The 17,421-nt window shown below is 36.3% G+C and overlaps 2 protein-coding genes across 2 annotated transcripts in view; both read left to right on the top strand.

Moving 5' to 3' along the window:
* LOC101901355 (uncharacterized) overlaps positions 1 to 932 on the top strand; it is an 80,305-nt gene extending 79,373 nt beyond the window's left edge. The window contains exon 5 of the mRNA XM_059118395.1: positions 924 to 932. Coding sequence (XP_058974378.1) covers positions 924 to 932 — 9 coding nt within the window. The remainder of the gene's footprint in view (positions 1 to 923) is intronic.
* A 6,839-nt stretch (positions 933 to 7,771) lies between these two features.
* LOC131800714 (serine-rich adhesin for platelets-like) overlaps positions 7,772 to 17,421 on the top strand; it is a 246,346-nt gene continuing 236,696 nt past the window's right edge. Inside the window, exons 1-2 of the mRNA XM_059118394.1 lie at positions 7,772 to 7,780; positions 8,404 to 10,541. Of these exons, the coding sequence (XP_058974377.1) occupies positions 7,772 to 7,780; positions 8,404 to 10,541 (2,147 nt within the window). The remainder of the gene's footprint in view (positions 7,781 to 8,403; positions 10,542 to 17,421) is intronic.

The following is a 17,421-nucleotide window of genomic DNA, read 5'->3' as shown; positions in this document are numbered from 1 at the left end:
TTTTAGCCGTAGAAGATAAATTAGAAGTCTCTTGTCTAGACCGATTGAAGGTATTCCTTAAAATGTAGGTCTATAGAAGGTCTTCACCTAATAGATGATTTAAAAGACATTCTATATAAAGGAGACCAAAAGGAGGTCTTCAATCTGTAGGAAACTTATGAAAGGTATTCTAAACGTATCAGATCCATGGAAGGTCTTTTTTTATACAGGAAACCTGAAGAGAATCTTCTCTCTATTGGATATCAGTGGAAGATCGTCTATGTATAGGAGACCCAATGGACCTCCAAGTCCTTTACATGGAAGACCTTCAGATCGACTATTATCTCTTGGAGACTTTGTGAAGATTTCCTATCAACAGAAGAATTGTAAAATACATTTTCTCCAAAGGAGGTCTAATGAATGTTTTCGATCCTTAGAAGAGCCATTTGAGTCCGCTTTTTCTTTGGAAGATCTAAAGATGTGTTTCTCTCTATATGAACCATATGGGAGGACTTCTATATATAGGCGACCCTATAGATATATTCCATATATATAGAAGGAAGAAAATATGTCAATAAGATATGATAGGAATCGACCAAATTTAGGTATATGAGTCATATAGGAGGTTTTGTATTGATATAAAACCTAAAGGAAGTTTTACAAGCTAAAATAGTCCTATAAAACGTCTTCGATCTTTAGAAGACCTAAAGGTAGATTTTCATTAGGATATCTAAGGAAGGTGTCCTGACTGTATAAACATGTAGGAGAGACATATAGGAGATCTTCTATCCGTAAGAGACTCATAAGAAGTATTCCATTTATAAGAGACCTACAAGATTTTAAAGACATTCTATATAAAGGAGACCAAAAGGAGGTCTTCAATCTGTAGGAGACTTATGGAAAGTATTCTAATCGTATTAAATCCATAGGTTTTTTTCATACAGGAAACCTAAAGAGAATTTTTTCTCTCTAAGATACCTATGGAAGGTCGTCTATCTATAGGATACCCAATGAACCTCCAAGTCATTTACATAGAAGACCTTCAGATCGACTATTATCTCTTGAAGACTTTGCGAAGATTTTCTATCTACAGAAGAATTGTAAAATACATTTTCTCCATGGATGTTTTCTATCCTTAGAAGAGCCATTTGAGGCCGTCCTTTCTTTGGAAGATTTAAAGATGTGTTTCTCTCTATATGAACCATATGGGATCTTCTACCCTTAAGATACTCATAAGAAGTATTCCATTTATATGAGACCAACAAGAGGTAGTTTATTTTTTTTTTTTTGGGGCCTATAGGAGATTATATACATATCTACAAAAATCTTATAGGGAGTCTTCGTACTGTATTGGAGGCCTATACGGTTTTGATTTCTTAGTTGTTCCAAACCCTCCACCATAGCATAGAGGGTATATTAAATTTATCATTTCGTCAAAGTCCGTCAATTACAAATATATGCTACATCGGTCTCTGATAACGGGAGCCCAAATATCCTGAGTAGTATTAGATTGAACCACTTGTTTTTATTGGCATTGCCCAATATTTTCGTATAGACCCCATGTAACGGTGTCTACCGATATTCGGCATTTTTATAATTATACACTCAGTCACATGGCTACAGAGGGTATATAATCTGATGTGGACAAACGTGCCTCATCAAAATAACGATTTTAAACCCTAGGCGACTTTGGACCAAATCCATTTAAGGATATTTGGTCGATCTAGCGATATCCGTCCGCCTGTCTATCTGGTTGGTGCGCACGATAACTCTCGAAGTGAGTATCCGATTCGATCCAAAATGAGTACATAGTAATAATATTATAAAAATTAGGAGATATACAATATCGGTGCACTCCTTTTGGTACCTTCCCCACAAAATATCAATATTTTCACAGAAATTCCTTAACAGAAAGATCATCTAATCTTGTTCAAACTTTTCAAATCCCAATATTTTTATCACTCGTAGGTCAGATGAGAAAATATACAATATCGGTCCACTCCATCAAATACCTCCTCCACAAAGGATCAATATTTTGAATAATTATAACTCTAATAAAATGTGATGTAAGAGTTCGATTGTCTTCAAATTACACATAGCACAATATTTTTTTTATTAAAACAAGATCTGCTGTGAGGATGGCATATATCGGTCCCATCCTTCTGGTACCTCCCTCATAAAAGGTTAACATTTAGAATATCCATTAAGCTCATAAAACACGAAATTAATATCCAATTACATTGAGACTTGGCACATCTCAATATTTCTATCAGCGCAAGATTGTAGAGATCGAAACATTCCTTCTGGTACCTCGCACCCAAAGGGTCAAAGTTTTGTATAACCAAAACGATCATAAAATCCGAAATAACCATCCGGTTCTCTTTATATTTCACACATCCCAACATTTCTACTAAAACAAGAACTGCTGTGAAGATGGCATATATCGTTCCACTCCTTCTGGTAACTCCCCCCCCCCCCAAAAGGGTCAACATTTTGAATATCCATGAACCTCATAATAAACGAGAAATTAACATCCAATTCCATTCAGACTTGGTACATCGCAATATTTCCATCAACACAAGATCTGTTATAAAGATGGTAGAGATCGGACCATTTCTTCTGGTATGTTTCATCCGATTTGGTGTTTAACTGCCTCACATTCGTAATATGCATTCGACAACAATGATATTTGGTACCAGATATCTTCTAGAGCTCGGAAATAACTTTGCCAAATTTTGTCAAGATCGGTTCAGATTTTGTTATAAAGCTCCCATATATACCTTCAACCAATTTCTGGTTGATTGTGCACCAAGTGACCAATGTCAGTTGAAACGGCATGAATTTGGGTACGTCCGGCCGAATTTAGTCTAGAAGCAAGTACATCGAATTTAATATTTGGTACTAGATACAGCCCAGAAATACCTCTGTCGAATTGTATCACGATCGGTTCCGATTTGGATATGCCTCCCATATATATATCTTCAACCGATTTCGGGTTAATTGTGCACCAAATGGCCAATATCAGTCCAAATGGTAAATACATATGAAGTTACTCTCTTCCTTGAAGTTATAAACTTCCTCGTTTTCAATGGCTACAAAACTTTGACACTACCCCCTATGATTTTACACACACATTCATTCCAAATTGCAAAAAGTTCTTACGTGCCGGCAACATACTCTGTGGAAATTGTCAATGAGTGTCTGTCGTCTACATGTATGCAAGTATCTGTGTGTGTGTCTATGGCTAAGTGTTTGCATAGTTTTTCTAAATTATTCTAAGATTTCCCACAAAAAAGGATTCAAGGTGACACTATGTGTGTGGGCATAGCATCCAGCCACATCCCAGCTTGTCGTCTGTCATCGTTTGCAAGGAACAATTTTTTTTTTGTGAATGCAGTGGCTTAAAATTATTTTCCTTTTACAACATTTTGTAAATTTAAGAGCATAGTATTGCATTATGAATAGCATACAATTTTCTAGTTAATTGCATGTGAATTTGAACATGTTTAAATATATTTTCTCCAACCTCGGCACGTGTGTTGAATTTGTTTTAAAATACTTTCCAGCACATATTTTTAAGAACCAACATTTTTTAAGGAGCAACAGACCAATAAGCGTGGATTTTTTAAACATATTTTTTCAAGGACCAACAGACCAATAAGCGTGGATTTTTTAAACATATTTTTTCAAGGACCAACAGACCAATAAGCGTGGATTTTTTAAACATATTTTTTCAAAGACCAACAGACCAATAAGCGTGGATTTTTTAAACATATTTTTTCAAGGACCAACAGACCAATAAGCGTGGATTTTTTAAACATATTTTTTCAAGGACCAACAGACCAATAAGCGTGGATTTTTTAAACATATTTTTTCAAGGACCAACAGACCAATAAGCGTGGATTTTTTAAACATATTTTTTCAAGGACCAACAGACCAATAAGCGTGGATTTTTTAAACATATTTTTTCAAGGACCAACAGACCAATAAGCGTGGATTTTTTAAACATATTTTTTCAAAGACCAACAGACCAATAAGCGTGGATTTTTAAACATATTTTTTCAAGGACCAACAGACCAATAAGCGTGGATTTTTTAAACATATTTTTTCAAGGACCAACAGACCAATAAGCGTGGATTTTTTAAACATATTTTTTCAAGGACCAACAGACCAATAAGCGTGGATTTTTTAAACATATTTTTTCAAGGACCAATAGACCAATAAGCGTGGATTTTTTAAACATATTTTTTCAAGGACCAACAGACCAATAAGCGTGGATTTTTTAAACATATTTTTTCAAGGACCAACAGACCAATAAGCGTGGATTTTTTAAACATATTTTTTCAAGGACCAACAGACCAATAAGCGTGGATTTTTTAAACATATTTTTTCAAGGACCAACAGACCAATAAGCGTGGATTTTTTAAACATATTTTTTCAAGGACCAACAGACCAATAAGCGTGGATTTTTTAAACATATTTTTTCAAGGACCAACAGACCAATAAGCGTGGATTTTTTAAACATATTTTTTCAAGGACCAACAGACCAATAAGCGTGGATTTTTTAAACATATTTTTTCAAGGACCAACAGACCAATAAGCGTGGATTTTTTAAACATATTTTTTCAGGGACCAACAGACCAATAAGCGTGGATTTTTTAAACATATTTTTTCAAGGACCAACAGACCAATAAGCGTGGATTTTTTAAACATATTTTTTCAAGGACCAACAGACCAATAAGCGTGGATTTTTTAAACATATTTTTTCAAGGACCAACAGAACAATAAGCGTGGATTTTTTAAACATATTTTTTCAAGGACCACCAGACCAATAAGCGTGGATTTTTTAAACATATTTTTTCAAGGACCAACAGACCAATAAGCGTGGATTTTTTAAACATATTTTTTCAAGGACCAACAGACCAATAAGCGTGGATTTTTTAAACATATTTTTTCAAGGACCAACAGACCAATAAGCGTGGATTTTTTAAACATATTTTTTCAAGGACCAACAGACCAATAAGCGTGGATTTTTTAAACATATTTTTTCAAGGACCAACCGACCAATAAGCGTGGATTTTTTAAACATATTTTTTCAAGGACCAACAGACCAATAAGCGTGGATTTTTTAAACATATTTTTTCAAGGACCAACCGACCAATAAGCGTGGATTTTTTAAACATATTTTTTCAAGGACCAACAGACCAATAAGCGTGAATTTTTTAAACATATTTTTTCAAGGACCAACAGACCAATAAGCCTGGATTGTTTAAACATATTTTTTCAAGGACCAACAGACCAATAAGCCTGGATTTTTTAAACATATTTTTTCAAGGACCAACAGACCAATAAGCGTGGATTTTTTAAACATATTTTTTCAAGGACCAACAGACCAATAAGCCTGGATTTTTTAAACATATTTTTTCAAGGACCAACAGACCAATAAGCCTGGATTTTTTAAACATATTTTTTCAAGGACCAACAGACCAATAAGCGTGGATTTTTTAAACATATTTTTTCAAGGACCAACAGACCAATAAGCGTGGATTTTTTAAACATATTTTTTCAAGGACCAACAGACCAATAAGCGTGGATTTTTTAAACATATTTTTTCAAGGACCAACAGACCAATAAGCGTGGATTTTTTAAACATATTTTTTCAAGGAGACCAATAAGCGTGGTGATATTCGGTATTTTGATGATTTTAGCCACATTTTCCAAGGAAATTGTCTGAAAATCCACACTAGGAGTTCTTTGTGAGCACTTTACTCCCTGAAGGGCATTTGTCTATATACGTCAACAATATCGTATATTCCCCGTATAACGGTACCCCCGATATTCGGTATTTTGATGATTTTAGATACGAATTAAGATAGGAAGCTAAAATTTTGCACAGATCTCCCTTTTGTCTGCAGGTAGGTCAAGTTCGAAGATGGGCTTTATCGGCCCAGGATATCGTATAGCTCCCATATCACGGTACCCCCCAATATTCGGTATTTTAATGATTTTAGCCATATTTTTCAACGGAATTGTCTGAAATTCCACACAAGGTGTTCCTTGTGAGCACTTTACCCCCTGAATGAGAATTGTCTATATAGGTCCATGATATCGTATAGCTCCCATATAACGGTACCCCCCCGATATTCGGTGTTTTGATGATTTTAGCCACATTTTTCAATGGAATTGTCTAAAGTTCCACACAAGTAGTTCCTTGTGGGTATTTTACCCCCAGCAAAATAGTGTCTATATAGGTCTACGATATCACATAGCCCCCATATAACGGTACCCCACAATATTCGGTATTTTGATGATTTTAGCCACATTTTTCAACGGAATTGTCTAAAGTTCCACACAAGGAGTTCATTGTGAGTATTTTACCCCCAGGCATTGATTTGTCTGTAGAGGTCCACAATATCATATTTCCCCCACATTACGTTATTTGTATTTTTTAAGATTTTAACAGAATTTTTAATGGGTTTTATTTTTTTTGGAAAATTTTCTTAATTCGTTCCAAATGGTGGAGGGTATTCAAAGTGCGGCCGAATTTACTGCTTATTTACTTGTTTTATTTTGATGTATTTATTGAATGAGAGCAAAAATGTCGGAAATAGCATTAAATTTTAGAATAAGTTTAGATTTGTTCGAATTGGTCACCTTTGGCAAGAATTATGACCTACAAACGGCCAATGAAACCGTCACACGCTGCCCGAATGTTGTTCTGCGGTATTTCGACCCATTCCCGGCGAAGCGGTTGCTTGAGGTGATCGACACTTTGGTATTTTTTAGTGTCAACCACCTTGCTTTCCAAAATAAGCCAGACACAATGGTCCAAAGGATTGGTATCCGGAGATTTTGGTGGCCATTGTGCGCTGGAAATAAAGCAAGGAACTTCAGGTTTTAACCATTTTTGGGTGGTGCGTGCTGAGTGCGATAGTGCTGAGTCCTGTGGGAATGTCCAAGGTCTGCGGCCAAAATGTATGCTTGTCCAAGATTTTAATACACTCTCCAGAATATTTTCGCGATAATATTCGACATTTATTCTGATGTCACGGTCGATTAATACGAGCGGAAAGCGACCATCAGCTGTTATGGCGGCCCACACCATCACCATGACCGGCGCTTGAGTTCTGGTGGCCAACCGAAGGGGCACATTTTCAACTGACCTCTTTGGCAAGTAAACACGACCATTTTGTTTGTTTACAAACTGCTGACAAGGAATGTTTTCTCATTGGAGAGAACCAAATTCGGCACTTCACCACTTTCGGCAATGCGATGAAACTCTTTAGCTCTTTTGAGTCTATTTTCTGATGTCTTTCTGTTGCGGTGTAAGTTCTTGCACTTTTTGGAATTTCAATGGCTTTACCCCGATCTCATTTTTCAAAATTTGCCGAATGGACTTTTGCAATATGTTCAGCTTACGAGGCATTTTTTGGCCACTGCGACGCGGTTTTCGATCATTCTATCGTTTCTTTACTTTTCGAACCATTTCTGCTGATGTTGCGGTTTTCTTCCATCCACTTCCTTGACGTTGGGCTACGCTACCTGTAAGACGGTAACGAGATGCTACGAGACAAAAAAAGATTTATTCACATTTAAATGCTAGAGTGCTCTAACGATAACCAATTGTGGTTTTCCAGCCAAATATAAGGAAATCACACTATCACGCTTGAATTCCATCACGAATAACTTTTTTTCTGGAAAATTCTCAACAAAATGCTTTTGTACGCTTGTAAACAACACAATGAGCTGTCACTGGAATAATTTTATAAGCTGTCGGGTGAGTGGCTTAGATATGACAGCAGTCTTAAGTTGGTTGCAGAGATGAAAAATCTCACCCTGTATATTTGAAGAACACGTGGATTTTTTAATTTATTTTTGATTTTATTTTTTTTATTTATTCTTCTTGTTTTTTTTTTTTAATTTCAATTGCTTTTATTTTCGAATTCAATTCATTTGATACATTTGCTGTATTACTTCCCTGGAATTTATTAATTGCATTTTAAAATTTGTCATCCGAACACAAATATCGATTACCATCCAGCAACGTAATCATTATCTCATTAAACGCCTAGAATTACAATAATCCAATTACTTCTGTCGAATCAAATTATTTAAATTAAAGAAGAAAGAAAATTCAAAGGAAATTTCCAAAATATCGAATATTTATTTCGAATATTTATTTTCATTATTTAATTGAGGGAGTAGAGAAGTGATTCTCTCGAATTTTCCAAATGGGCAAAATAATTTTTTTTTTGATTGCATGTCTGGCCTCCCACATGAGCCAAAAAAAAGAACCTTGTGGCTGATTTGTTGTTTCTTTGTTTTTCTCGTGTAATAATTTTCATTTCCTTTGATAACGCTGTTACAATTTTGTCTTTCACATGTTTCTTTATCCGCCTTTTCCTACCCTTCTTTTTGTTACAGCAGCAGCAACAAAACCTTGAAGATGAAGGCCACTGTCTATCCAATTTGTCAACGGAAAATGAGCAACAGCTGCAGGCTACCACCACAAAGTCATTGCAGCAGCAGCAGCAACAAGAACCGCTACAACAACAACAACAGCAACAAGATGAGCAGCAATCTTCACGTGATAACACCATGAATTTACATGAAGCCAACAAAGACGACGACGAGCAACAAATGTCCAAAACGGAAATGAAGACATCACCCACAGTTAGGCAACACCATGAAATCCATGGTTCACAGGAAAAACAACAGCAGCTAAGAGTTCCAATGGATGATGGCAACACCACCACTACCACAACAACACCAACAACAGCTATGAATCAGAATAAAAACAACTCCACGAACAACTCTTCTTCCCCAACCCAAGAAGCATTGGCAGACAATGTCAATGGTCCAATGGCCACAACGCCTGCTTCGAAATCCGCCTCCTCCATCACCACCACCACCACCACACTCAGGGTTGAGGCAACAAGCAGCTCAAAACTCAAGGTCAACAAACAGCAACAATCACAGTATGCCATAAAACAACAGGAAACAGAGACAATGGATAAATCCAAGGACAAAGAGGAGCAACGCAACAAAGATAAACATCAGCATCAGCAGCAGTCATCGGGAGGCAGTAAACACTCCAGCAACAACAAGCTCTCTGCCGAGGGTCAATCCCAGCAACATGGCGGCGATGAGAGAAGAGAACATCGTCGCAACAGCATGGCCAGTCAACGTGCCATGGAAGAGGAAATCAGCAAAATGCATGGCAGCAGCCCTGCTGGAGCTTATGGGACCAGCCAACAAAAGTCCAGCAAAAAACATCATCGCCAACAACGGCGCTCACCAACAACCCACCACAGTTCCCAGCATCAGCAGCAGCAGACGCAGCAACATAAAACCTCCTCTCCCATGTCAACTGCACCTCTCTCGAACTTAAGTTGCGATACATGTTGCCAACTGGAATGGGAACAGCAGCAGCAGCAGCAACACTCCGGCAAAGACTATCTGCAACTGCACACGGCCGTAACGTCGGCGTGCGCCTCAACAGCGTCGCCACAGACCCTCAAGCCGCCCACTCTACACATCGGCCTGGCTGGCCAGCCGCCAACACGTGCTGGCAAACGTAAAACCAGCACAAGTGGCAGTAGTAATAGCAAAGAAAGAGCGACCAAAACAAAACCCGAAATAAAAACAAAAATCATCTACACCAACGAGACGGTGACGGAGAGCGAGAACATGACTACGACAACAATAACGACCACAACCACCCGGGAGACGGGTTTTGGTAGGACGACAACAACAAAAAAAGCTGCCATTACAACGGCGAAAAAAGAGCGTGACATCGCATGCTCAGATGAAATGAAATCCAAACAACAAGCCCCCGCACATGGGGGCCAACAGTTGATGGTACCGGTCGGCGGGGCTGGGGAAATGACAAAACGTGACACACGCAAAGAGGAAAAACGCAAATTGAAAGAAAGTAAATTTAGGGAAGAATTGGAAAAGGCATTGGAAAATGTCCAGCTGGAGGAGAGGAGGGAAGAAGCTGAGCATAAACAGGACAATTTTGAAAGAAATGATATTTTACAGGAAATCAAAGAAATTTCCCAAGCCATAACGGCACTGCAGCATGAGGCCGAAGCTGTGGATGGTAACAAAGATTCGAAACATGATGAGCAGCAACATGTTGCTGAAACCAAAGTGGATGGTATTTCGGATGCTGCTGCTGCTGCGGCGGCCGACGAAGCTGGACCACAAGAGAAAGATGGTGATGCCAACGATGGTGCTGCGGAAGCAGTTACTACTGCTGCTGCTGAAACTTTAAGTAAACAAACCATTGACAATGCGTTGACAGAGAAGTCAGCCGAAGATGAAGCTGAGCCAGATACTGAAGCCTCAACAACAACATCAACACTAAGGCAAAGCAACAATGCCACCAACACCAAGGGGGAAGATAATGTGGCTACTTCTGCTGTTGCTGCCGCCGACGAACTGCAGTCGCCCACAACGTCAACGCTCACGACAACCACTGCCATGGCCAACACTACCAACATCAGTTGTAATTCGGAGTTTGCAGGTGTCACAACACCAGTCTCGCAACAGAACAGGTACGCGCGTTTTCTGTTTGAATTTTTGCTATTCCCATTTAAAGAGTGTGTGTGAAAACTTTAAATGTCTCTGTATGTGTGTGTGCGTGTGTCTGCGTTTTTTTCATTTCAATTCAATTTTACTTTATTTGTGTATGCGAATTTGCGAATGTCCGGAAAATAATGTGTATGGTCAAAAAGCTCAATACGTTATAAAAATGAATTGATTTGATAATTGCCAATTTCGGAGGCGTTGTTGGAAAAAACAACCAAACACTTGTTGTGAACAAAATATTTGCAAGAAAAAATTAAACTTGAAAATTAAATTTAATATACATATTTGTACATAAAATTTTAAATAATAAAAAATATCATTTAAAAAATCACAAAAATAATGCAATCAGAAAATTTAAAAATAACCACCTATAAAAAACGGCCTCAAATTAATACAATGAATGAAAAAATTTAATAAAGAAAAAAAAAATCATAAATTAAACAATTTTTTTATATAAATTTAAAACAAAATATTAAAAAATAACGATGAAAAAATCAGAAAATCTTTTCGCTTAAATTAAAAAATTTAATAGAATTCCTTCCCCATCCACGAAGAGTATTCCCCAAAGCTATACTATATACAACTGAGCACAGATAGGGGTATAGAAAATATAATAAAACAAGTGTATAGTGGAGAGATAGGAAACAATTTATGAAACATGGGCAGAAAATAAAACAAAATTTAAAAATTGATTAAACAAAAAATTAGTATAAATTAATGAATTAAAAATAAAAAAATACATCAAAAACCCTAAATTAAAAAATGAAAAATATACAAGAAAACATACAAAAATTAATAAAAAAACAAAAACAAAAATTAAAAAAATTAATTAAAGAAACAAAAATCAAAAAAAAAAATTAAATTAACAAAAATTACAAAAAAAAAAAAAAAAAAAAAACTACGAAAAAGCAGCCAAGTTCGGCCGGGCCGAACTTTTAATACCCTCCACCATTTCGAAGGAAATTGAAGATTTTAAAATAAAAAATTTAATTTACCACCTTAATTAAAACCGTTATATGGGGACTGTACGAAGACGTGGACCTGCAACGAAATTTTTTGTCATAGGCTGTAGTGCCCATTATGAATTTCAAATACGAAATTTGTTATAATTGGCGGTGAATAATGTCGCAAAAAATCATGAAAATACGGAGTACCAGGGGGTATAGTCATATGAAGGCTATACGAAGATGTGGGACTGCATACGAATTTATTTGCTATAAGTTGTAGTACCCATTAGGATCTTCCAGTACGAAATTTGAAACGATTCCGGTGAATAATGTCGCTAAAATAATCAAAATACCGAATATCGGGAGGCACCGTTATATGAGGGCTATACGAAGACGTGGACCTGCACAGAAAATTTTCTGTCTTAGGCTGTAGTATTCATGACGAACTTCAAATACGAAATTCAAAATAATTCCGGTAAATAATGTCGCTAAAATCATGAAAATGCCGAATATCGGCAGGTACCGTTATATGGGGGATATACGAAGATGTGGGCCTGCATACGCTTTTTTGACATAAGTTGTAGTACCCATTAAGATCTTCCAATACGAAATTTGAAACGACTCCGGTGAACTATGTTGCTGAAATCATCAAAATACCGACTATCTGGAGGTACCCTTATATGGGGGACTATAAGAAGACATGGACCTGCAAATCATGAAAATATCGAATATCAGGAGGTACCGTTATATAGGGGATATACGACGACGTGGACCTGCATAGACAATTGCCATAGGTTGTAGTACCCATTAGTATCTTCTAGTACGAAATTTGAAACGATTCCGGTGAATAATGTCGCTAAAATAATCAAAATACCGAATATCGGGAGGTACCGTTATTTGGGGGATATACAAAGACGTGGACCTGCACAGACAATTTTCTGTCTTAGGCTGTAGTATCCGTGACGAAATTCAAATGCGAAATTTAAAACAATTCCCGTAAATAATGTCGCTAAAATCATGAAAATATCGAATTTCTGGATGTACCGTTATATGGGGGCTATACGAAGATCTGAACCTGCATACAAAATTTTTTGCCATAGATTGTAGTACCCATTAGGATCTTCCTGTAAGAAATTTGAAACGATTCCGGTGAATAATGTTGCTAAAATAATCAAAATACCGAATATCGGGAGGTACCGTTAAATGGGGTATATACGAAGACGTGGACCTGCACAGACAATTTTATGTCATAGGCTGTAGTATCCATTACGAACTTTAAATACCAAATTTGAAACAATTCCGGTGAATAACGTCGCTAAAATCATGAAAATATCGGAAAGTACCGTTATATGGGGGCTATACGAAGACGTGGACCAGCATAGGCTATTTTCTGTAGTATCCATTACGAACTTTAACTACGAAAAAAGTGTCGGTAAAATCAACCGAATATATGGGGGCTATACAAAGATGTGGACCTGCGATTTTTTCTCATAGGCTGTAGTACCTATTACGAACTTTAAATGCGAAATTTGAATTAATTTCGGTAAAAAGTGTCGCTAAAATCATCAAAATACCGAATATAGAGAGGTTCCGTTATGTGGGGGCTACATGAAAACTTTAACGGACATGGCCCATTTACGAACTTAACCTGCCTACTGGCAAAATACACATGTGTGCAAAATTTTAGTCTTCTATCTCAATTCGTTCGAAAGATATCGTGGTTACAACAAACAGGTGATCATCGCTAAATCGACTTAGGCTGATCAAGAATATATATACTTTGTAGGGTCTGACATGAGTATTGCGAGGAGTTATAAACGGAATGACAAAGTTAATATACCGCCCCCCATAGAATGGTGGAGGGTATAAAAATCATCCAAAGAAAATCGAAAATTTTCCGTATCAAAATTTTTGCTGGGAAAAAGTTCGAAAGATAGTGTGATTACAATAGACAGGTGAACATCGCTAAATCGACTTAGGCTGATAAAGAATATCTATATACTTTGTAGGGTCTAACATGAGTATTTCGAGGAGTTATAAACGGAATGACAAAGTTAATATACCGCCCCCCATAGAATGGTGGAGGGTATAAAAATCATCCAAAGAAAATCGAACATTTTCCGTAACAAAATGTTTGCTGGGAAAAAGTTCGAAAGATAGCGTGACTACAACAGACATATGAACATCGCTAAACCGACTTACGCTGATCAAGAATATATATATGCTTTGTAGGGTCTGACATGAGTATTTCGAGGAGTAAAATGGTGGAGGGTATAAACATCAACCAAAGAAAATCGACAATTTTCCGTAACGAAATGTTTGCTGGGAAATTAAGATATTAAATTACACACTTTCTTTGGTAAATGTGGCGTTGACATATAAAATACCGAAAAAGGCGGTTCCGTTATATACGGGCCTTTACAAAACGTAGATGGGCTTTCAATTTTATAGTTCAAAGGTCTAGTACCGCAGAGTGGCGTTGGGCACAATAACGAAAATTGAGATGAGAGGTTTGACCAAAATATTCCTTAAGAGTCTTGAGATAAGTTTAAATAGTATACTTTTTTAAACTATTGACATATAGAGTCAAAACCCTTTGCAATTTTCCACAACTCGGTAGTGTTGGTCACGAAAAATATAAAAAGCATCCTTTGTAGCATTTGGGGTATTAAACGATCCTTGCTGCCATTCAAATCCTTTTTTAAAACATTAATATCTTTTCAGGAAAAATATATTTACTCACAAATCAAACGAAAATCGTTACGAATTTCCGACAAAGATTTTAAATACATAGCCTGAAGTCAATCTGAAAAAAAAACACAAAACAAATACAAAAATATTTGTTCAGTTATTGTTTTTTGTGCATTCCCGACCAAAAAAAAAGAGAAGAAATTTCAAGCAATTTAAACGAATTTTGTGTGCGTTCATTTATGTGTGTATGAGTGTCTTCCGGTAGGCATTAGATACGAAACAAAAGTGAAAGAAAAAACGAAAAAAATATCGCCAATATAAAATCGATTGTATAACACGTGTCCATATCTCAGCAAATAACAAATAAAACGTAAATCATAAATCCCTTCGAAAGAGAAAAACCAAAAAAAAAAAATAATAACAATAACAAGAGCAAACATAAAATTGAAACAAATAGCAATATTCAGCCAATTTTCAAAACAAGGATTATTTCACAAAACAGAAGAGGAAGCAGAAGAATATCAAACAGCAGCAGGTTTTGCAAACAACAATAATCCAACAACAACAACAACAACAAAGTGGGAATATAACGAGTTTAAACCCTTTGGGTTATAACAACAATAACAAGAAAAAGAGGTGCGAAATTAATCCTGTTGCCCGTGTATGTGTGTGAGTGTGTGTGTATATGTTGGTGAATTTTAATACCTGCAAAAAAGACGCTAAAATATCCAATAAAACCATATGAAACATTTTATGAAAGGTTCTGTTTACATTTTTCGTTTTTTTTATTAAAAAAAAATATTTACATGAAATTCACATTCCCTCAGCTTTAGAGGCTTGTGCAGAATCGTGAACTCTTTAAGTTCAGAACATACAACAAATGATTTTTTAAAGAGTTTCTACTCTAGTTTGTGTTATTTGCAATTGGGGGGAAATATACATTGCTCTCATGTTTCAGTTCGTGACTTTGTCAAAGTGTATTTGAACTCAAGCATGCCGAGGTTTTAATGGCTCTAAATGGCGGGTTTCTTCACGTTTTTTTTTCTTTTTATTAAATTAACCACTGTTAATATTGCACGGGTATGTGACATTTGAAATTAAATGTAAGAAGCGGGTAGGTAGGGCTTTTTATATACAAATGGTAAAATTACGTGAAAGAACTCTTGTTCTTGTCTCTTGAAGTTTGAAAATGTGACAATATGAAGAAAATTTCTGACGTGTCAATTGTAGGTATATTGTTTGAAAAAATTCGAATACTACTTCCGATTACATTGTAATTGAGTATTTTGGATTTTGAGAATATTTTTGAATTTTGAGTTACATTTTCAGTTTTATAAATATAAAATGTGCAAAATTTGGAATAAATCGCGAAATCCGTCTGTATTTTGTGCATTTTTATACCCTCTACCATACTATGGAGGGTATTTTAACTTTGTCATTCCGTATGTAACTCCTCGAAATACTCATGTCACGACATGCTCATGTCAGACAAGGTATATATATTCTTGATCAGCGTAAAATTTTAAGTCGACTTAGCGATGTCCGTCTGTCTGTCTGTCTGTAGTAATCACGCTATCTTTCGAACGAATTGATATAGAAGGCTAGAATTTTGCACACATGTTTATTTTTCCAGTAGGCAGGTTAAGTTCGTAAATGGGCCATGTAGGTCCAAGTTATCATATAGCCCCCATATAACGGTACCTCCCGATATTCGGTATTTTGATGATTTTAACGACATTATTCAACGGAATTGTTTCAAACTTGGTATTTGAAGTTCGTAGTGGATACTACAGCCTATGACAGAAAATTGTCTGTGCAGGTCCAAGTTTTCGTATAGCCCCCATATAACGGTACCTCACTATATTCGATATTTTGTTGATTTCAGCAACATTATTCACCGGGATCGTTTCAAATTTCGTATTGGAAGATCTTAATGGTTACTACAACTTATGGCAAAAATATTCGTATGCAAGTCCACGTCTTCGTATAGCTCCCATATAACGGTACCTCCCCACATTCGGAATTTTAATGATTTTAGGGACGTTATTTACCGGAATCGTTTCAAATTTCGTATCCTAAGATCTTAATGCTTACTACAGCCTATGGCAAAAAAATTCGTATGCAGGTCCACGTCTTCGTATAGCCCTCATATAACCATACTTTCCGATATTCGGTATTTTCATGATTTTAGCGAAATTATTCACCGGAATTGTTTCAAATTTAGTATTTGAAGTTCGTAATGGATACTATCGCCTATGACAGAAAATTTTCTGTACAGGTCCACGTCATCGTATAGCCCTCATATAACGGTACCTCCCAATATTCGGTATTTTGATTATTTCAGCAACATTATTCACCGGAATCGTTTCAAATTTCGTATTGAAAGATCTTAGTGGGTACTACAACCTATGGCAAAAAAATTCGTATGCAGGTCCACGTCTTCGTATGGCCCCCATATAACGGTACCTCCCAATATTCGGAATTTTGATGATTTTAGCGACGTTATTCACATGAATTGTTTTAAATTTAGTATTGGAAGATCTTAATGGTTACTACAACCTATGGCAAAAAAAATCCGTATGCAGGTCCACGTCTTCCTATAGCCCCCATGTAACGGTACCAACCGATATTCGGTATTTTCATGATTTTAGCGACATTATTCACCGGAATCGTTTCAAATTTCGTACTGAAAGATCTTAGTGGGTACTACAACATATGGCAAAAAAAAAATACGTATGCAGATCCACGTCTTCCTATAGCTCCCATGTAACGGTACCAACCGAAACTCGGTATTTTCTTGATTTTAGCGAGGTTATTCACATGAATTGTTTCAAATTTAGTATTTGAAGTTCGTAATGGATACTACAGCCTATGACAGAAAGTTGTCTGTACATGTCCACGTTTTGGTATAGCCCGCATATAATGGTATTTGGTATTTGAATTTTGTAATGGATACTACAGCCTATGACAGAAGATTGTCTGTGCAGGGTTATATAGCCCACATAAACCAAAACCACCAGGGTTTTGGTATAGCCCCCATATAATGGTACCTCCCTATATTCGGTATTTTGATGATTTTAGCTACCTGTTTTTTAGATTTGGATTTGCATATTGTAATGGCTTTTGACAAAAGTTGCCCATTTGGTATTTTTAAGATTTTAACAGATTTTTTTACAGATTTTTTTTTTTTGAAAATTGCCAAATTCGT

The sequence above is a fragment of the Musca domestica genome, unplaced genomic scaffold (genome assembly GCF_030504385.1).
Source record: "Musca domestica strain aabys unplaced genomic scaffold, Musca_domestica.polishedcontigs.V.1.1 124, whole genome shotgun sequence".
NCBI classification, from domain to species: domain Eukaryota; kingdom Metazoa; phylum Arthropoda; class Insecta; order Diptera; family Muscidae; genus Musca; species Musca domestica.
The sequence above is the reverse complement of the archived record's forward strand: the minus strand, read 5'-3'. Positions and strand labels throughout refer to the sequence as shown.